This window comes from Topomyia yanbarensis, chromosome 2, assembly GCF_030247195.1.
Source record: "Topomyia yanbarensis strain Yona2022 chromosome 2, ASM3024719v1, whole genome shotgun sequence".
NCBI classification, from domain to species: domain Eukaryota; kingdom Metazoa; phylum Arthropoda; class Insecta; order Diptera; family Culicidae; genus Topomyia; species Topomyia yanbarensis.
In genome coordinates, this window is record NC_080671.1 from 362,797,018 (window position 1) to 362,824,688 (window position 27,671).

General features: G+C 40.1%; 1 protein-coding gene across 1 annotated transcript; it reads left to right on the plus strand.

Annotated features, from left to right (window-relative positions):
• The first annotated feature begins 6 nt into the window (after nucleotides 1-6).
• LOC131684421 (proteasome activator complex subunit 4A-like) lies at nucleotides 7-26,426 on the plus strand. The gene is made up of 8 exons (XM_058967278.1): nucleotides 7-718; nucleotides 796-936; nucleotides 1,111-1,227; nucleotides 1,781-1,825; nucleotides 20,973-25,135; nucleotides 25,276-25,807; nucleotides 25,869-26,016; nucleotides 26,079-26,426. Exons 1-8 carry the CDS (start codon nucleotides 480-482, stop codon nucleotides 26,211-26,213), a joined length of 5,520 nt encoding a protein of 1,839 aa, XP_058823261.1. The 5' UTR covers nucleotides 7-479; the 3' UTR covers nucleotides 26,214-26,426.
• Nucleotides 26,427-27,671: the final 1,245 nt, after the last annotated feature.

Genomic DNA, 27,671 nt, shown 5'->3' on the forward strand with positions numbered 1-27,671 from the left:
TGTTAAAATGTCGGACGTAATGACTTTTCATTATGACTGGGAGTATCAATAGCGTTGAGTTAGTTGAATTATGAAGTAACTTTTTTTAATAGTGACTAAATTTTTTAATAGTGACTAAAATAAGAGAACAATTGTTGTTTTAACTATTTGGATTGCGATTTTTGTATCGCCATAAAGTTACAAGTTATAAACTAATTATTTTTCGTTCGAGAGTGGACCAGTGAGTGCAAAATAGTTTTGACTGAAGAAATTTTCATTGTTATGTGCTAGGTTCCAGACTGCTCCGAACATAACATAAGACGGACAGCTATAGTGCGAGGTTGTGCCACTCAAGCAGAACGATTTTGTGTTGTAATACGGTCACGGAGTGTCCGTTACTCCCAGTTGGAACATCATTTACGGAACTGAAGAATTTGTAGAACAAGTAATATTAAAGGTTCGCGTTTATTGGTAGCAAAGTAGCCAGATTAATCGGAGCTATGGACGATGAAAGCAGTGAAAGTTTGGACCTCAGTCGGACCAGACGCAATGAGCGCATCGAGAAACTTGGATTCCGTCCTCAGAAGGAATTGTTCTGCAACAAATTTCTTCCGTACGCGGACAGGTTGGACGATGAGTCGCAGGTACTATTGGAAAACATCAAGAATAATCTTGGAAAGGCTGCAGCCATGCGAGAAATCACCCCTGGAGTGTCGATTTATGTTACTCGCTTGTCGAAGTAAGTATAGTAATGACTCGTAAGAACCGACAGTTGCATACTTGAATGATGTTCATTTTGATTTGTCTGAATCCCAGGTACATCAAGCTGTATGGAATGAAGTTTTCCAAAGGGGATCACATAAAATTTGTCAAGTTGTTGTTAGAGTTGATCTGTATCCCAAATTTGGAGCCGGATAAGGTGAACAAATTTTGCTACGCACTTACAACTTTATTAAGGTAAGCAGAAAGTACAAGAGAATAAACAACACAATCAGATAGGTATTTGTAGGAAATTAGTATTCGCAATTCAAAATTCTTCCACTGCTTTCGATATACAAACAAGATTAAAGCTGCTATCTACTGTGTAACAAGAATAATACCCATTCGAATTGTAAACTTCCATATTTTCAGAAAACCAGAATGGTTGAGTCCGGAAGACATACAGATAGATTGGCGCCCACTGTACAAGTTGAGCAATCTTATTCTAAACAAAAATTGCAGCAAAGGAGACCTTTATCGATGTTTTGCGTAAGTATTTCTGGTACTTTCCTATAATATCGACCGACGCTAACAGCTCAACGGCACATTCTCAGGAAGAACAGAAACTCCACCGCCGCTACTACCACACAGTCACCTATGGCTCGACTACTTAGCCTGGCGAAGGATATGGGATACAACGTATCCTCATTCCTGACCGAGGTCGGAGGTGGTCTTGAAGACCAAGAAACACTGTAATGTTTATATTAGACCATAGATCTACTGTCTATAATCGCAAGTCAGTCCCATGTTCTATGGGATTTCCTATCCACCTATTGATTTGCGATTGTAGGCAGTCTACCGGTGGATTGGCTCAATCGTTTCATCTGTGTGGTGGCCATTGCTAGTTGCTAACATTTTTTAAGCGTGACATGGTGCGGTGTGGGTTTTGTTCTTTGTTTTTTGTCATTGCCAAATGTGTAGTCTAAATACATATCACTGGTTCATGAAACTTATTGGTGTGAAAACGATCATTATAGTGAACACTGATCATTTTAAGTTACTAGATAGTTTAATATGATATTACATGTTTATCCTTTTTCAGCTCTCTCGAAACAAATCTTCAATTCGTCATTCAATATTGTGCGCCGTAAGTATAGAATGCAATAAGTTATCATTTTCTAAACGAAGTTATTAATTGTTTTAATGACAAACAAGGTTCAAATAATTCGCATTTGGTTTGGCGTAGACGGTTAAAGTGTAGTTTATGTAAAACATTTTTGTGACTTCGAGAGTTTACTCCTATGTTACAATCGAAGACATGATTTGATGGTGTATGAAGATGCACATGCTGGACTAAAGGAGACAGAGCAACGGTCCAACATCCATTCTCGTTAATGATATTATTAATTTGCCGAAGAGTAGCGCAGCTGTACAGAACTCATAGGGCATTATTAATATGCGCGGATTTTTCGATATCCAATCGTAGAAATCCATTACTTGCCGGAAACCATGTTGAATGTTGATGTTGCCCAGAATAATAACATCATCACTCGGGAAGGCAATCGGCCCTTACAACAGTCCAACTTTGAAGGATATGAATTTCAAATTTGCTATGGTCAGTAGGGGAATTATAGTTAAAACCGACACCAGCGTGTCTGTTTTACCCTAAACAAAGAGTCGGTTTTACCCCAACAGCGAATATTTTTTCTTAAAAAACAGTAAAGAATATTGAATACTTCAAACTCGTCTTCAATACACCCAGTTGATCATAAGAAAGGCCGATAATAATAGTTACTGAAAAAAGTGGTCATTTGAATTTGAAAAACTTTTGTTCGGTTAAAACCTTAAAATCTACCAACAAAATCTTACATCCAGACGAGTATAAACGCTTCTGTCGGATGTTTTGTATATTTTTACTCCAATTTGTCTTCAAATGCTCTACATAATCGTACTAATAATGAAGTTATATTAGGAAATGAACCAAAAAGAGGTCTAATCGACAGTGAAACATTGGGAATAGATTATAGCATATTGAGAATTGCGCAGTAAAATTTATCCGCATGAACGATGAGGTTATAAGAAGAATGCCCCCTTAAACCGAAAAGATGCGATCAACTCCGGTAAGTTTTACAATGCTGTAGCTCTGGCCAATACCTGGACAGCGAATATAGATGTTTTGGAACGCCAAGGTGACGTTATATAGCCGGAATCATTGGTGTACAAGATGGGATGAATTTACGTGTATATGTCACCGAGCGAAATGGCCGACGAATTTTTAACAGTGTGGTCAAACTGTATGACGGTAAACTGAACATAGAAACTACAACACTTAAAGATAGGAATGTCGACGATCTGCCAGCAGTTGGCAGCTGGAACATTCGGAGATGTTGCCAGAAAGAAAACCGGGACACTTTAAATAATGAGCTGGTAAAATAAATTTGCACATAGTTTGTCTTCCAGAAGTAACGGTAGAGGCATCTATGTTAGTGAGTAAAGACTATAGTTGGCACATATTAAAAAAATATATATATTAAGAGGATTAGCGCTACTCATACGTAAAGGGACATATATAGTAGTGGATATGCTAGAAGGTCACATGGAAAACATACGGATAAGCGAACTAACAATACCGTGCAAAGGAGCATGGACAAAGTTATTTATAAAAAAATATACATGCCCATATAGACCTGGACAATCTAACTCAGGCAGAACGAGGGCTTATTGGAACATGACAAATGTAATCCTAAGAGAGAACAGCTATTTATTTTCATTCAGCGACATGAGTTGGTACTGAGAAAATAAGTTGAGATGGCAACTTGGGAAGCTGGTGATAAGGCATTACAAATAGATCACATTATGATGCTAAAGAACTCTTACTTATTTCTAAGGAAGCAGAATGCTAATTGGATATAAACTGTCGACACTGATCATAAACTACCATAATTACTAACAGGAAATTTAAAAATCGAAACATTTGAGTGCCTTACCGAACAGACTGTATCATGATACAAATAACTACCAGATATAAAGTCATGGGTGCGTTTCGACTTCGTCTCATTAGAAACCGAAATCCATAAAACTAAAACACACTTTGTATTTCAATCGACCGACTGGTCAAACGTGATGTCCCGTCCGAGCAGAAGTTCTGTTTACGCCGATAAGACACAGTGAAGGCGAAACTTGTCTTGGATTAGCAGGCCTATGCGAAAGCACTATGCTATATTTCCCCCTAAGGACCAAATTGTTTACCCAATTTTTTCTCCTTAGGGGAAATATAGTATAAGACTACCAGATAGATTGGAATGTCTCTCTACTGTCTATTGAATGATATAGAACAAATTACCAAAAAGGTTTGAGTAATATTTTAATCGATGTGGAGAACGGAAGCATGTCTGAAACATGACCTGCAATCAGCTTGAAATATAAACAGGCTGCAAAGAATAGTATTTCCAAGATGCATAAAGTCCCTCTGTCTCCTCAGCGGAGGAAAGCGGTAAAATATCTGGAAATTGCCTTATCGAACAAAAAGAAATCCTTTTAATCAAAAAGCTGGACGAATGCTAAACGCTTGAAATGAAAATTTTCGTTGATTAAACGTAATAAAAGATGGGACGGAGCAACGCGCGTTTTTCGAGAATCTCAGTAAGTGTAAACTAGGGGAGAGAATCAATAGAGCACACAAATGCCTGAAAAAATCACGAACGAAATATCTTGTTAATAAACAACCTAATATCAGCAAGAGAGACTGCAACGGGAACGATAATGAAGAACAATTTTTGCCGCCAAAGCTACCGGATCCCGGAATATGTGAGCAACTAGCGATGGAAGAAATCGATTTTATATTAACAGATAGCAAAAATGAAAAGTCAGCAGGCCTAGATAACCTTCAAAAGAAGTTGCTAAAGTACTTAGGTCTTGGAGTAACACAAGAACTGAATACAAACCATGAAACGAGTGTAGAATGAGATTGTCTTCGAAATGGAAACGATCTCTATTCACTATCCCAAAAGTTCCATTCCCCAAAACCGTAAACGATTACAGAAGAACTTGCCTGAATAGTGTTGGATGTAAAGTGCATGCATCCTGGTTGTCAAACCAACTTATCCAAAGTACGCAACCTATAGGTAAGATAGGAAAATTTTCGGAAAGGCAATGAAGTAATAGCTACAATAACCCCATGAACAATTTCACTAATCGTTTGCAACACAGGTTCTCATCAAGCCGCATTCTTGCAAGGACGATCGACCATGGACCATATATTTGTAACCAAGCGTATACTTGAAGAGAAATGGAAAGCAGGAGATAATCTCCTGGTGATGGCTTCAGATCTTGGCAAAGCATTCGATAGGGTGTCGTTAAAAAACCTTCCAGAGATTTTAATAAGGAAAGGGGCCTCTAAAATTTATCTGCAAGGATCATAGAATGCGTACGCGAAGAATCATTCGAAACTATGGAATGGCCAAAGATCTATTCGACCTCCTCATCGAACAAGTCTTAAGGGAAGTGAGGGAAGAGTTTAAAGGACTCTTTGTGATGGACCAAACGAGCAGGATACGTTTCCTTATAATACTTGTCTATGCGGATGACATTATAAGCGGCCACGAAAGTGCAACTAGGCACGATCATTCCCGTATTGATCAAGCACGTGAATAACACAAACCTAACGATCAACACAGATAAAACCAAATTGCTGGTTAGAAAACCAAAAGTTAGCGCTCCCTCAACATCGGAGGCATACAGTATGCAATTTGCCTTGAATTGGCTATCTTGGAGCAATAATAACTGATAAACTATGCCGATCAATGACTATGAAATCGAGATGTAGGAAGGAAGTTAAGGTGTCTAAAACGGTGATACGATTTGCAAAAAAAATAAACCAACCCGTATGACGCTATAGTAGCCCCGACTGTGATATATGGAACACAAGTTTCAGTAATAACAAAACGGTCACACCAGTCCTTAAGACAATACGAACGGCAAAAAGATGACGAGTTAGCTAAATGCTGCTTAAACCTAGACGACAAACCACCCAATTGTCAAATATTAGGCGGAAGAACCATCACCAAGAAAATACGGGCATTACAAATGCGGTACTGGAGCCATATCATGTGGATGGAGGATAACTACTGTAAGTAGGGGTTTGCCCACTACTCGGGTTCTTGTTTGCCCGGTGAACCCTTCTTTTCAGGGCGGCCTAGGTGCTCCTACCGGAATTTCGGATTTTCGTATAATAACAAACAAAAAGAGAAAAAAAAACAAATAAATTCTAACTTTACCGTTTATTCTCCCGAAACTCTCCTCTGCTGGTCGTTCCTTACGGTCTGCTGCTGATGGCGGCGGGAAGGCGACGGTTTTTTTCCGACCGGCCGGGAACACAACGGCCGCGTTCTCCTTCTGGTGTCGTTGGCTGCTCCGGCAGCGGTCCTTGGCTTTTAGCTAGGGAGGTGAGCTTGGCTCCTTTGTTGGAACCTCCCTAGCGACGTTGGCGACGAATCGCCGGATCGTCTACTCGCCGTAAACGATCCCGGAAGTTACCGCAGTAAACTTCCCAGGGGGAACCTTTGTCCGCCCTGCTTCGTTCTCCTTGGCAATTAACTGTGGAGGAGAGCTTGGCTCGTTCGACTGATCCTCCACAGTGAGAACGGCACTGGTGTCACTTGGGTCCTTTTTATTTAGCCGGGGAAGCGAGTAGCTCCTTAGCGATTAGCTTCCCGACTCGGCGACCCTACACCAGGACTTTTTGTATGCCCGGACCACACACCGATACACTGACGGATTTCACTTACCGTCACACGCGCGCACTGAACTTTTGTTACGGTGGCGGGAAACTGTCCCGAAAAAAGGAATAAATTTGGAACGTCTGTTCCTGGCTGTGGTCCGTCACTTTCTGTTCACTCTAACACGATGGCCGCCTTCCGCACTCGACTATCACAAACCGCCAACCGCCTTGTCGCACAGCTGTCAACGATGAGCAGCATAACCAGTACACACGAATTTTTGCAAGAGGAGAGCGGTGCCCTACCTAAGCCCTATGTTACTAATTCACAAACATAAAACAAAAGTTATCTAACCTATCTGTACGAATAAAACCGTTCACAAACGCGAAAATGAACAAACATTTACAACTAAATGTGAACGGTACCGAACAGCGGTGAGCATAATTTTACGTAAACAATACACTCTACGGAGTGTATACGCAAAAAAAAGGGTATATTTCCACCCAGTGCAAAATTGTTACCCTGGCGGGTTACACTACATCTTGAAATTGGCGGCAAAATACACCAAAAGATACAAAAAGCGAGGAAGGCCGCCGCTTGCGTGGTCGGATATAATCAAACAATATCTTGAGATTCAGTGATCTTGGTCTTGGACCAATAACGAGTTATGGAATCAGGAAAACACTCGATAAATTTTTGGTTGAGCTACTACAACCTGCCGGATGCCATTTATATCTTTCATCTGAACCCAAGAATATAAATAAAACTAAATGAAAAATATAGGTATAAATAATAAATAATATCAAAAAACGGCATAAAAAAGAAATAAAGTAGAACGTTGAATTCTAGGTTATAAACCTACTAATCCATAATGTGTAACTTTTCTTCAAGTCTTTATAAGAAAACTAATTTATTTCGAAAAATTCCTAACTGGTTAATGAAATACCTGCATAATTTATGAGATGTGTGTGTCACTAGCATAACTGATAAAAAAATATATTTTTTCTTTCGAGAGGAATTCCATTAGAAACCGGCCTACCACAAAATATGACCATCGTCGATTCGAACGAAACTTGGAAGTTGTGTTCGGTTTATTAATCTCCATTATTTTCTTTGACAATTGCAATAATTTTTTATGCAAGAGCAATTTTTCAAAAGGGCGTAAACATTTCTACTTGCATTAATTTAAATTTTTTTTGTTCGATTACTGTATTTTATATATCAAAACTTTCTGATAACGAGTTTAATTAATATTTATGTGCAAAAAAAATACGCTGAAAAAAATGTGTCATTTTTCATAAAAACAAAAATTTGTGTTAAAAATTTAAATTGCAAAAAAACTCCATTTTTTCTATTTTTTATATTTTGTAAAGAGAAAAGAAACATTTTGAATGTGATTGTATGATGGAGAACTTATCGGTAAAAAAGTTTTTCCAACAATAACTTGTAACCCGTCAGGGTAACAATTTAGCACTAGGTGGAAATATACCTATTTGTGCGTATTCTCTCCGTAGAGTGTATTGTTATTGCAACATAACTCACCGCTGCTCATTATGCTCGTTCATGTTTTTGATGTAAATTTCGTTTAAATAATAGTCCATAAACGTTGTTATTAGTCCAGATAGGTGTAGTAATTTTTGTTGTGTATTTGTAAATAAATAGCATAGGGTTTAGTTAGGTTACCGCTCTCCTTTCGCTGCAAAAGTGGTCTGACTATGCTGTGCTATAGCGATGACAGCTATGCGGCGGTGCGTTTTTTTGGTGTTGGTTGTGGTGGAGTGCGGAAGGCGGCCATCGTAATGTCAGAAAGTGACGAACCACGGCGATAGACAGACGTCCGCCAGATTACGTGTTTTGTTTTCGGGACAGTTTCCCGCCACGATAGGGAAGTGCGCGAGTGCGACGGTAAAATCACCCGTTGAGATTGCCGGCCCGTGGTTCGGGCACAGTGAAAATTACGGTGTCGGTTCGCCAACAGGGGTATGCTAACAGTTAAGGAGTTATTCGCTTCCCCGGCTAAATAATAAGGAACCGTGACATCGACCGTTCTCGCTATAGAGGATAAGTCGAACGAGCCTAGCTCTCCTCTATAGCTAGTAGCCAAGAAGAACGAAGCAGGGCGGACAAAGGTTCCCCCTGGGAAGTACACTGCGGTGACTTCCGGGATCGTTTACGGCGAGTAAACGGTCCGGCGATTTATCGCCAACGTCGCTAGGGAGGTTCCAACAAAGGAGCCAAGCTCACCTCCCTAGCTAAACGCCAAGGACCGCTGCCGGAGCAGCCAACGTAAAACGGGAGAACTCGGCCGTTGTAGTCCCGGCCGGTCGGATGAAACCGTCGCCTTCCTGCCAGCATCAGCAGTATCGGATCAGTTGTGACCACGAACAGCCACAAGGGAGAGTAGGTGAATAAAATCGATAAGTTTAGTAATTTGTTTGTTTACCTTTTTTGTTATCTTACGAAAATCCGAAATTCCGGTAGAGGCACCTAGGCCGCCCTGAAAAGAAGCGTACGCGGGGCAAACAAGAACCCGAGTAGCGGGCAAACCCCTACTTACAAACTTTATATATGTTTTAAAATTTCATACTAAGTACATTACAGAATATAATTCTAAGTATCATTTCAAATCAAAATGTATTTAACAAAAATCTTCCAAAATGTAATACTTTTCGACATATTTGGAATTTTGTTCCAGCGAAACAGTTAATTCGCATGATTATGCCCTTTTTAAAAGTTATTCGCGTTACCCCATCATAAAATGTCAAAAATCTACTTTTTATCGTTTCAAAGACACACAAGAAACTTTTTCAGTGTATTTGGATCATGGAGAAGCTTTCAATAAAAAAGTTTTCTAAACAACAACTTCTGACTTATTTTTATAATTTATACTGTTTGCAGTCAAAAACGCAATTTTTTTTTGAATATGATTCTAAACGCAATTTTAAAAATGTGTTTGTCTAATGTAGTGGTTCTCAAGATATTTTAAATTTTGTTTCAACAACACAATTCTTTTGTTTTATTACGACCTTTTCAGACGTTATTCGTGTTTCTCCATCAACAACAATAGGTTTTTCAAAAGGCCCATATCACTTCCTGTAACTTCTCTGTTGATATCAAGGCGATATTATATCCCATTTGAAAGCTACATGAAAACAACCAAAATATGATCGAACTATTTTGGTTCATCATAAGACCCTATGGTTGAATAGTATTTTGATTGTTTTCGTATAGCTTTCAAATGGTTTACAATATCACCTTGATGTCAAAGAGAAAGTTACAGGAAATGCAATGGGCCTTTTGAACAACTAATTGTTGTTGCTGGAGAAACGCAAATAACTTCTGCAAAGGTCGTAATAAAACAAAAGTAATGTGTTGTTAAAACAAAATTTGAAATATCTCGAGAAATACTACATTTCAGAAAATTTTTGTTGTGAGCATTTTGATTTAAAATAGCATTAAGAATCATATTCACAAAAGAAAATTGTATTTTTGACTGCAAATAGTATGAATTATAAAAATATGTCAAAAGTTGTTGTTAGGAAAACTTTTTTATTGAAAGCTTCTCTATGATCCAAATACACTGAAAAAGTTTCTTTTACATCTTTAAAACGATAAACATTAGATTTTCGATATTTTATGATGGGTAACGCGAATAACTTTTAAAAATGGCATTATTCGCGAATAACTTTTAAAAATGGCAACGTTCCGAATATCTCGAAAACTATCGCATTTTAGAAGATTTTTGTTAAATACATTTTGATTGAAAAAGATACTTAGAATTATATTCTGTAATAAAATTACAGTTTTGTATGTCAATTAGTATGAAATCTTAAAACATGTATAAAATTATTGTTAGAAAAACTTTTTTACTGATAAGTTCTCCATCATACAATCACATTTAAAATATTTCGTTTCTCTTTAGGTTTTTGTTGACAAAATATAAAAAAATAGAAAAAAATGAGTTTTTTTGCAATTTAAATTTTTAACATAAATTTTTGTTTTGTGAAAAATGACATTTTTGTCAACGCATATTTTTTTTACATATATATTCGTTCCATAAAACACATTTTCAGAAAGTTTTGCTGTATAAAATACAGCAATCAAACAAAAAACTGAAATTATGCACGTAGAAATGCTTACGCCCTTTTAAAAAATTGCTCTTGAGTCAAAATAATCTTACTGATTGTAATATTTAGTCTTCCATTCCGATGAAACGTGTAAAGTTTCATAGGAATTTAAGATGGTCGGTCAGGATTTTAAATATTTTCGGATGGATCTTCGTGGAATTCCTCTTGAATTGTATATCATTTTTATCATAGCTAATCACTGTGGCTTTGGAAATTTATTTGTGCTAATGAAATAAAATAGGTTTTAGATTAAATGCTACTCGATCGATCAGCGTGGATTTCCTAGCGACTGGTGATAACGTAAAGGTGGAAGGTTATAGAATTATAAAACCATCTCATTTGTTCAAGTGGGCACTGCGCGTTCAAGCATGGCATGGCAAAAGTTGTCACGAGCCAAACTTCGTAATCGACAACGAAACTATTCGTTGTATGGTTTCAACTTTTCACATCCGTTGTACCACATGTGGACAATCGTTCAACAGAAAGTCGAACGACGAAAAAAAAAGTTTACAAAAATCAGTTGTGTGGGGAACCGTTTGCTATGGGTCCACGTTTAGGCAAAGCGAGGAGCTTTTTAATACAGCAAACATTCCATTTATGAAGAAGTCTACATACTACAGAGAAGAAGCGCGATTGGATGAGACGTTACTAAATGCAGTGAACAAGTCGACCAACGAGGCAACGGATATCGAAAAACGTTTGTGCTTTGCGGAAGGAGAAGTGGACGATGATGGTTTCGCATGCACCAGTGCGAAGATGGATGAAAGTTGGCCGAAGCGATCAAACGGATCTCGCTTCGATTCGCCATCCGGCTGTGTTGCGATAATCAGCGAAAAAACTGGAAAAGTGCTGCACGTTGGAGTTAGAAACAAATACTGCACAATATGCGACAAGTACAAAAAAGGTACTAAGCATACCTGCTTCAAGAACTTCGAGGGAACAGCTGGCACCATGGAAGCGGATATTTTGATCGAAGAATTTCGTAAACTGCTAGCAGCAAAACTGAAAGTGACGATACCAATAGATGACGGTGATTCGAAATTAATTGCAAGGCTGAAGGACAATATATCATATGGACCACAGATACAAAAGCAACAATGCGTTAATCATAATATGAAAAATGTCACCAGGAGAATGGAAAAGGTTTTGTAAACAAATATATGAAATAATTGGAAAAATAGAGAAAATTCATCTATATGGAAACAATCATCATGATCAGTTTAGATGAACATGCACCAAAAATACGTGTGCACATTATTATTTCGGATCAGCGTTTCTCAACCGTTTCGTACGAGATATTCTTGTTTCTTACACAGTTGCGTTTCGGCTTCGCCTCATCAGAAACCGACACTAACTTTTTGTTGGAGTAGATTAGCGCCGGCTTGACGCAAATCCTTTAAAACTAAAACACACTTTGTGTTTCAATCGAACGACTGATCAAACGTGATGTCCCGTCCGAGCAGAAGTTTTGTTTACGCCAATAAGACACAGTGAAGGCGAAACTTGTCTTGGATTAGCAGGCCTATGCGAAAGAACTATGCTATATTTAACCTACTGATTTTGGTGTTTACCAAATTTTCCTCCTTCGGGTGAAATATAGCATAGTACTTGGATTGTTGCAAAGCCGTACATTATTGTATGTTAATATATATTTTTCCGTTTTTTACGAAGGAATGCTAGAAATTCTATTATTTGTAGTGGACCTGCAGCAATTGTCCCTAAGGGTCCACCGACCCCAGGTTGAAAATCGTTTTTCTGGATTTAAAAAAATCAAGATTTACAACATCGAAGAATCAGATGTCTCAAAGCATGAAGTATACAGTTAGGCCAATTGTCTTATACCAAATAGGCAATAACCATATAATTTATTATACCTTACTGATTATAGGTTCAGTCAACAATCAGTAAACACACAACGCCACATTATTCAACGTCGGTGACGGATCGATATTCCGCCCGAACCGCACTGACATTAGGAGGCTAAACCGAACATCTAAATCGACATCTCATATGAGGTCATCGTCAGATATGAGATGTAGGGAGCTCCATACGTATTACCTAAAGGTACAATATCATTCTGTACGGATGGTTCTAAATAGGTTGAGCTAACCGGCTCGGGAGTCTATGGACCAAGAATAAAATAAGCGATATCTATGGAAAAGAGGCTTACAGTTTTTCACGCAGAGGTACACTGAACCAAGAAATCTCGTAAAAATTATTAGAAAAATCACATAGATCAACTCTTATGACAATCGCATTCATACTATGTGTATCCATTGAAAATATATATACAATATGCACGTGCTCGTTTGTAAGAAGCGAAACTATAGACATGCAAAAATCGCAATCTTCTCGGACAGTCAAGCAGCACCGTTGGTAATATGACCGTCGAAATGTGAGTACAAACTTGTTTGGGAGTGCATCACATCTTTGAAACATCTGACAACTCAGAATAAAGTAGTGATATTCTAACGATTGATAACGAAGTAGCTGACGAATTAGTCACGTGTGGTTCATCAAACACGTTTGTTGAACCAGAACCATTTCTAGGCATATCTACCTGTGCCATCAAAATATAGCCCTTGGCTTTTTCGCATAAGCGAGACCATCCGGGTTTGGTGGCCGCCGACTCGCCGTCGGAAGCGGCGGCCCCTTGCAAGCGGAGCGGAACGATGTCGGACAGCATCAAAGTTAAAGCGCCTAATAACAGAGAATTTAATGTACATTTCAAGTTATGCCAAACGACCATTATGCCAAATGAAATGCAAACGAAAGCATGTGTCAGCTGCTGTTATGCCAAATGAACATGATGGTTTCACTTTTTTAACAGGGTACGAAGCAGACGTGCTGTTCTGTTTTGATTTTTCGTTGTGTTTTAGTTGTGTGAATAACTCATCAAATTACCGTTGTAGTCGAAAATATTTGTTCACGTTGCCAATCTCCTGCATAGTTTTGTGTTGGTTTGTGTATTTGAAAAACAAAAGATTTTCTGTAGTGATTCTTCGTTTATCTCGTGAATTTACATCACTGTGGATTCACCCACTTAATTTTACACCCAACGCAGGCGACTGGCGAAAAGTGCTTCCCACACGTCAAAAAGGCGGATAGAAAGTAGCAATGAATTCTGCTTGTAAAACATGTGACTCTCCTGTTAATGGGATCGAGAAAATTACATTTCGTGGCAATTGTGGATCGGTTTTTCACCGCACTTGCAAGCCTGGTATGCAGCGATCTGCTCTGGACTTGTTCTCTTGATTTAATAAGAACTTGTACTGGCTGTGCGACAATAGTGCTTGCAGTTTCAACAAGTGGATGGAGCAAACCGATTCCGCTGCTTCCATCCTGGACACTAAAAAAATTAAAGGGTTGTGTACAGGACACGACCACGGTAACATTAAAAATGTAGCTTTTTTCAAGAGCGTGCAAATGAATTTTATCTATCACACATGTCGACTCACGTTCTTGTTCACTCGCCTGTTTTCATATGTTACAATTTGCTATATACCCTCCCCATCAAAACATAATTTATTGAAGGTCTTTTAACGGTAATCTATTAATTAATCAAGTATCTCACTAGGTGATTGGCATTATTTGGCTGATCCATCTAGTAAAAATAGGCTGGTATGTCCAGAAAATATATTCAAAAGAAAAGTTCCATATTGAGAGCTGTGATGAGGAAGCCCACGCCCGCCAACGGAAATATACAGATTCTCCATGAAATATGAAATTTCATTTTCCATTTAAATTTTCAATAATGTACTAATGAACTTAAGTAAACAATCTTAAGTTTATGTATTTCTTGATCGATTAGTGGTGGAAAAAATGAAATTATTTGATAAATTACATTGTTATGCAACGTTCGCACTACCACTTAAAACGGGTTTTTATGCTATCTTGGTGACATTTTTCTTGCTAATTATTAAAACGTGTTATAACTCTGTAGTGTAAACATTGTATTATTAAACCAATTCTGCAGCGTTTTATGTTATATAGGTGTTTTATGTGGTAATAGGACTGACATAATTATATCTTCAGTACAGCGGTTTGTTTCATAATTTAAAACAGATTTATTTTAAAATTTAAATTAGTATTCCCAACCGTTCTATTTGTTGTACACTTTAAAACGCAATTAGAACTGTGTTTTCAATACATAGGGTAGGACAGATATTCTGACTGGATAAACTGGGAAAACAATTTTAAGTCCAGTAACGCTTAAGACATGGCTTGAATTTGAATCGAAAAAGAACACCCGCTTAAACTGCTGCTGGGACGGTAAGTTCTGTTTTAAAACTTTCCGTTGTGTGCAGTACGAAACAAAAGTGCTTGAAATTAGAAAGCAAAAGTTTTGCTGGGAATGTGATTGTTTCCGATGCAATTACACTCAGATTTTTTACGCAGGGGATACAGGCCGTGTAAATGAAAACCGCGTAAATTTAAAAAACGCGTTGATGAAAACCGCGTAAATTTCAAAATCCGCCTAAAAAAAACCCTGAGTGTACTCTCCTATATAAAATACTACGCTGCTGAACAGTGCAATAACTACAGTAGCACGTTGTCAGATGCCTTACTGATAATAAACATATAACCGAAATATGAAATCCAATAGGCTCTTTACCCTACGCAGCTACAAAGCGCCGTAAACATGGATTAACAAGTTACAACGCACACGCATGCATAAAAATATATTTTTTTCAAACGCAACACTCTTAAGCAGCACACACCGTATTTAATTAAATCCAAACCACCCGGCCCACCCACTTTGCAAATCATTCTGTGACACCGTGCTGGTTACCCGAAAAATCCGCACACGGCCACCGCTGCCGAAAATGCATAGCGTCTACCGCTTATTGTAGTGCACAAACGCTGCAACCATGATCTTACCCTACCTCTATTACCTTACCTCTATTTATAAACTAACCGTATATGGTTTAGTCACTTAGGTGTGAGTGTGTGCAAATGCCAACGTTACCAAAAATCGATAGCGCTTATTGCATCGCCCGGAGACGATGTTGCTCGTATGGGATAAGAGCAACAACTGATTTAAACGGACATGCGTTGCTTCTATTTATGACTTTTCGTGTTTCATTGAGCAACTAAGCTGCCCTCTTTTGACGACTGTGTCTGAGAAATCTGCCTCACCTCTTGCCAATTTCCAAAAGTCTACTTTTATTGGGGAGATATTAAATTATTACCAATATTTAAGTTAGGTGTTTCTGAATCGGTTGGTGTATGAATGATTAAAATCCATCTAGTAATATCGGAGTTATAAGCGTGCAAACCTTACATAGTTTCGTTACATGGGAGATAGTTTAGATTTTAGAATGACACCTAGCCCCAGATAGTGGAGTAAGACATTTTTAATGTCAAAATTGTGCAAGGCAGTAGATAATCTGAACGTAGTCGTGTTTAATCTCTTCACGCGCATTGAGACACATTTTCCGGCTAATTCTGGTTCTGTAGCACAAAGGGGGCTGTCTACCTACTCCAAAAAGAAGTCGCAAAAATTACGCTAAAATTCGCGCCACTGCAATCGCTGTCTGTGATACTCGAGAAAATCAGCGGGAAATCAGAACAGTCGCTGATGGGCGGGAACAGTTCTTGGTCCATAGACTCTCGCCTTGATCCGAGCCATACAGTGGATGATATCGTCGCCATGACCCAAGAATGCCTGGTAATAAGCAATACATCCAAAGCAATCTTGTTGGTTAAGAAGGATGCTGATCTGACAAAGCTCAATTTTGTTTCCTTCCGAGTCGAGCTTCCGAGTGAACTGAAGGACGTGGCACTCAGAGCGTCTACTTGGCCAACTAGAGTGCTGGTTCGCGAATTTAACTTCGCCCAGCAGAGACAGGATAGATTTCGTCAATAGGCTACGTCGGACTCCGGGATGCACCGCCGCTTGTACTATGGAAGCCCTCGATCCCCCGCCACAGTCCAGCTACTGCAGTCAACGTTCACCAGTCGTCCCGGTCCTGTGTGCGGGAGTGGAAAAAGGGTGTTCCAAGCTTCATACTGCGGCAAGTATCCTATTTCGAAACCTTCTAGCACCGAAATGTTCTTTGATTCTAGCTCACCGTCAATTGCCCAAAGTTCCTATCGGTATCAGATGCCACCTTTCATGTCAGCGTTCCGTTTTGATATCATCGTTTTCCAGTCAGGTGTTCGGTACTGGATATGATGTGTTTCGTTGCGACCGGAACCGTAGAAATAGCCGTAAATCTACTGGATGTCGTGCATTAGTAGCAGTTAATCGCAGCTTGAAGGCACGAGTTGCTGAGAAGACTTGCTGGGATTGCCTCGAACAGGTCTGGACTATAATCGAGCTTGGCGACCGTAAGTTGTACTTGTGTGCGTTGTACGTCCCACCCGATCGAGTCCGTAACATCGAATATGTTGACGCGCACTGCAGCTCAGTTTTTACTATCCTAGAAGACGCTAAATCGGTTGATGAGATCATCGTACTAGGAGATTTCAATCTCCCCAGCATTTCGTGGAGATCTTCTTTACCCGGATTCCGATCACTCCGTTCTGCACTCAGGGCCACTTAGGCTTCTTGACAGCTACAGCTCAGCCACGATACTACAAATTAATCCTATTGCCAACGAGAATAACCGCCACCTTGATCTTTGTTTTGTCAGCGATCAGGTTTTTGTTACATCAGTAGTGATGGCTCCCTCTCCTCTAGTGAAACCAGTAGCACTTCACCCACCCAACAATGATCACCACGATCGATCGCACCCTGGCGCACGATTACAATGTTCCTCCGGTCCTCGTCTCATACGACTTCCACAAAGTTGATCATCGCAGTATCGCAGACCTCTTCTCCACTCTCGATTGGCTAAATATTCTGGACCCCGAAGATATTGATACGGCAGTTCAAACATTTTACAACATTTTGGGTTATGTTATTGAAACGCACGTCCCGAAGATAGTTCATCATCAACAAATCGGCCCTCCTTGGCAAACGAGTACGATGCGACGGCTGAAGTCCATTAAGAGAGCTGCTCTGCGAAGGTTTACCAAGTATTGCACAATTTCGATATCAGCAAAACATTCAGCGTAATATCAAGTCGCACCCAAAACGTTTCTGGAAATATGTGAATGAGCAGCGCCAGGAATCCGGACTGCCGTCGTCAATGACTTTCAACGGCTGCACAGCTACCACATCCCAAGATATGTGCAGACTTTTTTCGGAGAAATTCGCGAATGTGTTCACAGATGAGGCCTTAATAGTAGATCAAATTGAAGTCACTGTTAGTCAAGTTCCGGTTGTGCGCCAAACTCTAAGTGCTATAGATGTCAATGAAACGATGATTACTAGAGCTTGTTCTTGGTTAAAATCGTCTTCCAATCAGGAACCCGATAGGTTCCCTTCAGTACTTTTGAAAAGGCACATCGACGTTTTAGCGACTCCACTTCTTCGCATCTTTAGAGCATCTATTGCTAGTGGCAACTTTCCATCCTGCTGGAAGTCCGCAAATTTGTTCCCAGTGCTGTCTCGAAGTTGTTCGAGCTGGTGATTATGGAACATCTTCAGCCTCACTGCAAGCAGTACCTAAGTGACGATCAACGTGGTTTCACGTCTGGGCGTTCCACAACGACTAACCTACTTTGCCTAACATCCTACATAACAGAGACTATGGAACGTCGCGCTCAAACCGATGTTATCTATACAGACCTATCTGCCGCATTTGATAAAGTAGACCATGACATAACAATCGCTAAAATGGAGAAATTTGGAGTTAACGGTTAATCTGTTGCAGTTGTTTCAATCCTATCTTTCAGGTCGAGAAAAAGTGGTTGTCATAGGAGATTGTCAGGCACCCACATTTACTTCTACGTCAGGAGTACCCCAGGGAAGTTACTTGGGACCACTGATGTTTCTGCTTTACTTCAACGACGTTCATCTAGTTCTAAAAATTCCACATTTGTCCTTCGCAGACGATCTCAAGATGTTTCTTCTCATCCGCTCTACTGAAGATTGTAGATTACTCCGACAGCTTGAAAACTTCGCTGTTTGGTGTAACATGAACCGTATGTGTGTAAATCCAAAGAAGTGCTCGGTGATATCGTTCTCATGAAAAAAGGAACCGGTTTGTTTTAGCTACCATCTACTGGATACGGAAATTGAACGCGTAATCAGGTGAAGGACCTAGGAAACTTACGTTTAAACAGCACGTCTCCTCTACAGTTAGCAAAGCATGTCGAATGTTGGGATGCATCTTCCGGATAGCGAAAATTTTTTCGGACATTTATTGTCTCAAAGCACTGTACTGCTCTTTGTCGCGGTCAATCCTGGAGTACTGCTGCGAAGTTTGGAGCCCAAACTATAACAACGGTGTTGAGAGAACCGAGTCCGTGCAATGACGCTTTTTACGTTTTGCGCTTCGTAGGTTACCGTGGAGAGATCCCGTCCGTCTGCCAAGTTACGAAAGCCGGTGCCAGCTGATTAATTTGGAAGGCCTGCTTGTTCGAAGGAATACAGCAAGGTCTTTGTTTGTTGCTGATACTTTGCGAAGTCATCTTGATTGCCCAGCCATCTTGGAGCAAATTAACATAAATGTCGCACCTCGAACAACGCGTAACAACCTCATGCTCCCATTGCCATTTCGACGCACTAATTATAGCATGCACGGGGCCATTATTGGCCTACTAAAGATCTCCAACCGAGTCGCATCAGCTTTTGACTTTAATTTGTCTCGCCCAACGCTACGTCTACGATTTTACAGAGCCTACAACGAACCCGTTCATTTCGGTTGATTCCTTCATTGTTGTTTTTTTTCACTGTATTATTATTATTCTTAACAATATTTTCAACGATTTGACTGTTAGCAATAAGTTTAGCATTAAGACATCATTGGATTGGAAATGCTTGTTGCTGTATATATGGCAAATACAAATACAAATGCCAAACGAACTTGTGCCAAACGAACTTATGCCAAACGAACTTATGCCAAACGAACTTATGCCAAACGAACTTATGCCAAACGAACTTATGCCAAACGAACTTATGCCAAACGAACTTATGCCAAACGAACTTATGCCAAACGAACTTATGCCAAACGAACTTATGCCAAACGAACTTATGCCAAACGAACTTATGCCAAACGAACTTATGCCAAACGAACTTATGCCAAACGAACTTATGCCAAACGAACTTATGCCAAACGAACTTATGCCAAACGAACTTATGCCAAACGAACTTATGCCAAACGAACTTATGCCAAACGAACTTATGCCAAACGAACTTATGCCAAACGAACTTATGCCAAACGAACTTATGCCAAACGAACTTATGCCAAACGAACTTATGCCAAACGAACTTATGCCAAACGAACTTATGCCAAACGAACTTATGCCAAACGAACTTATGCCAAACGAACTTATGCCAAACGAACTTATGCCAAACAAACTTATGCCAACGAACTTATGCCAAACGAACTTATGCCAATCGAACTTATGCCAAACGAACATATGCCAAACGAACTTATGCCAAACGAACTTATGCCAAACGAACTTATGCCAAACGAACTTATGCCAAACGAACTTATGCCAAACGAACTTATGCCAAACGAACTTATGCCAAACGAACTTATGCCAAACGAACTTATGCCAAACGAACTTATGCCAAACGAACTTATGCCAAACGAACTTATGCCAAACGAACTTATGCCAAACGAACTTATGCCAAACGAACTTGCGCCAAACGATGTGTTCCTGAGACAAACTACTAAACGACTGGCGTAACGTAGCAGGCGTTCGACAAGCTAAGAAATTTACACATCCAGATACAACGAGAGCCAAAAATTAATGGATCTGAAACGAAAAGACTTACGTATAATCACAGGTTTATTCACAGGACATTGTTCGCCAGGCATGACCTGACAAAAATGTTAGTCAAAAGTCAAGATGACATTTGTCGATTCTGTAACTACGAGCCCGAAACTATACTGCGATAGCCATATTAAAACGCCTCGCGAGGTATGGCATATCTGTCCCAAACGGATCCTCAGCTACATTGACAACGTACTACCCGTTTGGGACGACACAAGTGGACAAACAAACAACTGATACAATTCGATAACATAATGATTTTTATTAGAACAATCGAAGCTGATGATTGAAAAACACGAACACGTCAAAAAATCTGGATTTCAGCTCACATCGCCCTCACCAATATGCACTAGTTTGACCATAATCAAACCGTAATAAGAATCGACTCTGGTGGTGCTTCAAATGTGTATGATCCAAGACTATTTTTTGATCCGCAACCCAGTCTAGCATATGCCCTCTGCATTATTGTCAATTCAGTAACTACTTAACATGTTATCTGCCTATTTTAATCGTAAATGGAACGAAAACTACGCCAAATTTATGTGTTAAATATTGTTTATTTAAAATATTTGATCCAAAATCAGAAACATATGCTAATTTTCATATCATTGTACAGGTACTTCCCCCGCTCCTCAACGCAGGAAATCCTCGACGAGCTGCTGCCGAAACTACAACCGTTGGACACGGGCAAGGTTATCGATACGTTTGGTATGTTGCACATATTTCTCAGTTGCGAGCATGATTACGATCTGTGGTTCGACAAGTTCATGAACATTTGGAACGCCTACCACAATCCACCGTGGGGAATCGATATGATGACGATTTTTGCAACTGTCGGCTTCAAGAACATCGGCTACATCGACTGGGAGGCCCACATTCCGACGATGTTCGCCCGGATCTTGCGGTCGATTGATTTTCCCGTCAGTTATAAAAGCACAAAAAGTTCGAAACTTCAAAATCTGTCACCGCAATCGATCGCTATCTGGATTGTATCGGTTCTTGGACCACGGAGCTCAGCGCAGCAGTATTTGAGTAAATTTATGGCTACTATCGAGTCCTACCTGCATCCGGCCAACATGGGCAAGTGGGTATCGATGCTGGGAGAAATTTTAGTTCAGCTGCCCAAGTACTTCTTCGATCGGTTGATCTTAGAGCGGTACAGAAAGCATCCCTATAGACGACCCATTCCAGAAAGCCACAAACTTACGGAGGACTGTATCACTGCTTTCGTAGAGTGTATGAAACCGGTTGCTTTCCAGGCGATGTATTCAAGGATGAATCCACAGGACGTGGGAAAAATTTTCCAACATTTAGCAGATCTTCGACCTGTGTTAATCATTCCGACAATTATCGATCGAGTATACGCTAGCTTGGATTCCCTTACGGAGCCGCACAAAATGACTGCCGCACTTCAGAGTCTCATCGGTGTTTCTAGAGCACTGGTTTCCGGTCACCTTGGCTATACAGAGGGAAGGAATCACGTTATTCCGATATTTTTCGCTACACTTCCAGGGATCGATCCGAACGATTTTAAGAAAACCTCTATCACATTCCACTTTTTGACATCGATCTCGTTCTTGATTCCGATCGTTGACTGCTCGAAAGCTGGACAATACCACGAACTCACGGAGGACGAACGAATGTTGTGCGAGCAGACGGCAGATTTCGAAAATTTTGCACTGCAGTACATGGATCGTATATTTCTGCTGATCGAAAGCAGCTCAGTGGATAACGTGCGGATGGAGCAGTCGGATTCAGATTCGATGCGATCGAAAATGGAATCGATTTCGGAGGCACTAGTTCAAGCATGTACACATGGAATTTTGGGTCAGTGCTCACGGGATATACTTAATTCGACTTCTAGAAAGTTGATCGATTTTATTAAGACGCGTCTCTTGGAACCGAAGGTTGCGGGTCAGCTGGTGGGCTGTTTAGTAAGGGTGTTTGCTCGAATTCATGGAAAAGAAGTATTGCGTTCGTTGGTACCTTACGTGGTGCAGACGATTGAGCGTTACATGGAAGATCATGAAGATATTGCGGAGGTAGAGAAGCAGAACGATGAGATGTTGTATTATTTGCTGCTACTTACTAATATGATGCGCGGGGATCCCAGTGAGGTTGTAAAATACGTCGATGATATACTGCCTATTTTAGATAAAATTTTAAAGTTTAAATGCAAACAAGCCAACAAGTACGGATTTACTCTGTTGGCTAATCTTATGAGCAATCTGTCCACGATGCAAACGTTGGACGTGAAAAATAGTCCGCTTAGTTTTGAAAAGCCAATTTCGGAATTTTTACCCATCAAAAGCTGGGGAGAGAAAATGTCACCAGATGGAAAAATAGATTGGTGTTTTCCGGATCAAGTGTCATTGAAGGTGTGCGAGAAGTTGATGCACCGTTATTTGATTCCAATTTTGGATAACTTCCAAAAGTACTGCTCGGATGAGATGGAAATAAGTCGAGACGATATCAATCGGGATGTGACCGTCATTCAATCGTTGATAAGATGCTCGAACTTTTTACCCAATTGGGACGACGAGGAACCGTTGACATTATTCGAAACATGCTTGGACCGAACGGAAATGAGATGGAATGTAACAAGGGGGTTTGATGATTTGAGCATCAAGATGCCTGATGGAGGAAACGTTAGGAAAGCTGTGATACGATCCATGAGTGCACTCCAGCGAAAGATTCAGGAGAAGTCGGAAGATGATATAAAGTCATTGAAAGCTATTCTCATGATATACGACAAAATATTTATGCGGAAGCATTCGAATAGTGCATTCGACAACCAGGTCAAAACATTCAATAACACCAAAAAGTTCCAGACTTACAGATTAACCAGGTATAAGCGGGACGTTCGAGCGGTGGTTGCTACCAGAGTAATAATGCAGCAAGACTGTCGCGATGAAATGGATCAGCCATTGTTTTCCGCCACACACCTTGAAGTCATGATGAATCTCCTGGAATTGTCAACCTCTCACTATAGCAGCGTTCGAGCAACAGCCCAAAGCAAGCTTTTCACCATGCTTTCAACATTCTCGTATAGCTATAAACTTTTGGCAGATAAAATAGAAGAACATCTACGACTGGATTCCAACGAACATCACGAGCAGTTCAAAGGTATCCTCTTTGTTCTAGTATCGAATCGGCGGTCTCGATTGGTCATCAAACACGATTGGGAGTTTCTCAGCCGAACGTGGGTTACTCTACTACAATCAAAACTGTCGGAAAAACCGTCAGTAGTTAAGCTATTGGACGCCATTACAGACGTTATCAATAACGAATTTCCGACTACAACCACAGAGTTGGAAGTTTCTGATGCTTGCGTCGAGTATGGTTTAGCTTTAAGAACCCGAACAGACACGTTAGAATTGGAAGCTGGTCGACAAGCCAGGCTAGCCAAAAACAAAAGGAACTTGCAAATGTATAACGGACTAATCACTCAAATCTTAGCCACAGTCCAGAATGATAAACTCCACTGGAGATACCATTATATGGCCTCTTCAATGTTGTACAATCTGGTGCATCCATTGACAAACTTTCCGGCTGAGGTAGCACAGTTTGCTGTAAACAATTTGATTCACGATTCGTTGGAGGAACGAAAAATGGCTATTTGTTTGTTGATTCATATACTTAGACAGCAAAAACGCGAACACGCAAAAATCGAAATAAATCCATACGAAATAGCTGGTCTTCAAGAGAAGACACCATCCAATGGATCCAGTGTTCTACCGGGTTACAGGGACGACAACATGTGGCTCCAGTACGATTTAGAAAAAGTACCAAAAAATCAAGAGGAGTGGGACCAGCCGCGTTACATGTACAAAACGGATGGGTTCTTTGGATGGAGCAACAATTTTACTGTTTACGCACCCAGCCAGGATCAGCCAAAACTGGACCGTTCCCTGGAAGAGATGAACGAGTGTGAAAAGATTATTTTTCAGTTCTTCAATGTACAAGAAAATGTGGACAAACTGATCAAATTCTGGTCTTTGGAAGAGAAGAAAGGACGAGACAAATTTAACCGAAATCGATTTTGTCTCCTCAAAGGACTAGCCAACACATTTGGGGACTTATTTTTTAGCAAGTTTATTCAGCACCTCCGGCCACTTATTGACGACAAAGCTTCGGAAAGCAGCCATCGATGTGCTGCTGAGATAATGGCTGGAATAATGAGAGGAGCAAAGCATTGGCCGTTCGATAAAACTGCCAAAATGTATGGGGAATTAGTTCCTTTGATTCGGTTGGCGTTGAACAATGTCACGGTGGATACGGACGTGTATTGGGGTACCTGTTTTGCGACAGCTGCGGAGAACATGGATCCCTCTAAGCAGTATTGGTTGCATGAGATCCTGCTGGAAGATCCCCTTCAAGAAACGACTAGCTTTATCGACTGCAATCGACTTTATTGTCTACAGGGAGCTTTCAATCAACACGTCTGGAGAATGACGAGTGTTGCCAAAAGGTTACTCGAGTATCTTCGGCCGTATCTGAATCATTCGTTCCAGAACGTACGAGAACGATTAGGTAGTACTCTGATCAATATTTTTGAAGCCGATTTGCGGTTCGACGGCGTACGAAGTTTGGGGCTGTCGCCGAAGATAAAGGATATGATCATGTACGTGAAGCCGAGGCTGGCTGTGCTGCTGGACGAAGAGCATTCTCCTATCGTTGTTGATAAAATGGAAGTGGAAGGAGATTCTGGACAGGAGACCAGCAGTACAAAGCAGAAAGATAGCGAGTACGAAGTAGCTGTACGATTGTTCAAAACTGGTGAGTTAAAAAAAGTGTTCTAACACCAAAAACATTCGAGAATCTTTTTTCAGGATTCCGAGGTTTCGTCCAAAATTTTATTTACAATTCTGTCATGCCTATTGCATTTTACAGTATAGCTTTTTTTTCGTTTTCAACAGTCGCGCAGTGGCTTACTTGCACCATCAACCGTTGCTCGAATGGTAACGAAATTGAGTTCTTTGAGCTGCTGCCGATTGCCTGTCGATTGGAGCGTAACGAGCAGGACCAAGAGCTAGCGGAAATCTGCACCATGTTTCTGGCTATGATTTCACAGGCTCTCACATTGGAACCCTGCATGGAGGCTGCGTTGGCCAAGATTGACGAAATCTCTAAAATGTCTTCCTGGTCGGCTCGACGAGCGGTCATCGATGTACTACAGGTTTTGGTGTTCTACAATATGACAATAATTTTAAGCAAGGATCAATGGAAAGCGAAAATCCAGGAAATCGTTCTACGCTTGCTGGAGGACAATGTGGTGGAGGTTAGAGAAAAGGCTGCGGAGGTACTTTGCGGTCTTCTGCACTGCTCATTTTTGACAGCTACCGACGAGCTATTGGATTTGTTTAAAAACAAGTGTCGAACAAAGATGATCAAAGCCAGGAGGCTGAAGGTTACCCCGAGCTGTTCAAACGAAGTCAGCAAGAATGATGGGTTCGTAATGATTCATCAAATGCGTGTCATTGCAAATATGATGAACTTGTTTATTTTGCAGAGTGGAAGCGAATGCGGTGCGATCTCGTCATTCCGGCGTTCTCGGATTATGTGCCTTTATATCAGCGTATCCGTATGAAGTGCCCGAATTTGTTCCGAATGTGTTTGAACATTTGGGCGCACATCTGAATGATCCGCAGCCAATTCCAGTAAGTTGCAATTAGTAGATCAATGTAAATATAAAATAAAAAATCGAATGCGTTTGTTGCAGGCCACGATACGTAAAACGATGGGAGATTTTAAACGTACACATCACGACAACTGGGAAGTTCATCAGCTCAAATTTACCGAAGATCAACTGGCTGTGCTGAGCGATTTAACAATTCCACCCTCGTATTATGCTTAAAATGAGTTTTTATTATATTAAGGGAAAGACATTACGAAAAATCGGTGAAAGTAAATATTAGTATATTGTTTGCCAGATATAGTTTATTTTTTAAAGTGTTTTATTTGATTTGTTTTCTACAACGCTGCTATATAGACGTGCCACATTAGTCTACAAGTGGTTGTAATCAAATGTACATTTTTTCTTTAAATTAAGAATAAAGTTTTAAACATGTGTTGGAATTGAGTTTTGCATATTTTTGGATGCGTGAATGGTAGAGGGTCCTGTTGTCTAAATCTTTCTGGACTAATCTTAAAGCATTTTCGTTTCTGTTAGTGCATTGCCCCGATTTAGTCGATGTTACACTCATTCAAACTTGTGTGTAATCAATCCATCGCTATTTTGCAGTGAAAACGAATACGCTATTATGTTATAGATATTCAACGTATAGAGAAAACATCAAACAATTTACAACAGGCATTCGAGCTCGCAGTACTAGACAAACCAATCATTTATTATACTCCAGAGTATCCACGAACCTTGGTCAAAGACGCATTTCTTTCATCGGACCTAAGTTATTCAACCAGCTTCCTACTGATGTAAAGCAAATAACATGTCGCACTCGTTTCCAAGCAAAATTGAAACTAATTTTAAAAAATAAAATAGGAGAATTTTTAATATAAACTTCGTTCACCACCAATCGAGCTTATTCCTTTAGCTATAATTGGTTAACTTTTTTTTTAATAAAAACAATTGATAAATGCATTTTTTCTAGCAATAAGTAATAAATAAATTTAAATTATTATAAGCTTCCTGCAAAGCTACGATGGGACCCTTAAAAGGATTCTTTTCCGCTGGGTACTCGCCGTAGCTTCTTGTCAAATTTTGTGTTTTGTCGGTCTCGTATTGTTTTTTTTGTTCTCAGCGTTTCCGCGATTCGTAACTTTGTTTTGTTGTGCTGACCTTTTTTTGTACGCTGAGAACTGATGTGTCCACTACCAGGGGGCTCCGTTTGTGAGCTTTTTGGTGTGGGGGTAAGAGGAGGGCTATTTAAAAAAAATTGATTTTAATTTTAAGTGTTCCGAATCATGACCGCATGTGTTTTAGATTTCCAGGTCATTCGATCTTGGGCCACAAATCTGACACCCATGCGCTTCTTTCTCGATTGCACACATCCGGTAATTGCGGGGTTTGCTGCGCAGTTGGTCTCTCTTCCGCCATTCGCGCTAAATGCTCCATCCACTGTAGTCTACCGTGTTAAATTAGCTATCCGATGGCGGCATGTTTGTATACAACTCGTGGTTCATGCATCTGCACCGATCTTTATTTTCTACTGTGCCGCCGAGTATTGAACTTAGAAATCTTCTCTCGAACACACTGAGCACTCGATGGTTTGCTTCCTTTAACACCTTTGCTTCATTAGGCGTTAAAGAGTAACATGGAGCATCAACGATTTGTATACAGCAAGTTATTTTCGCG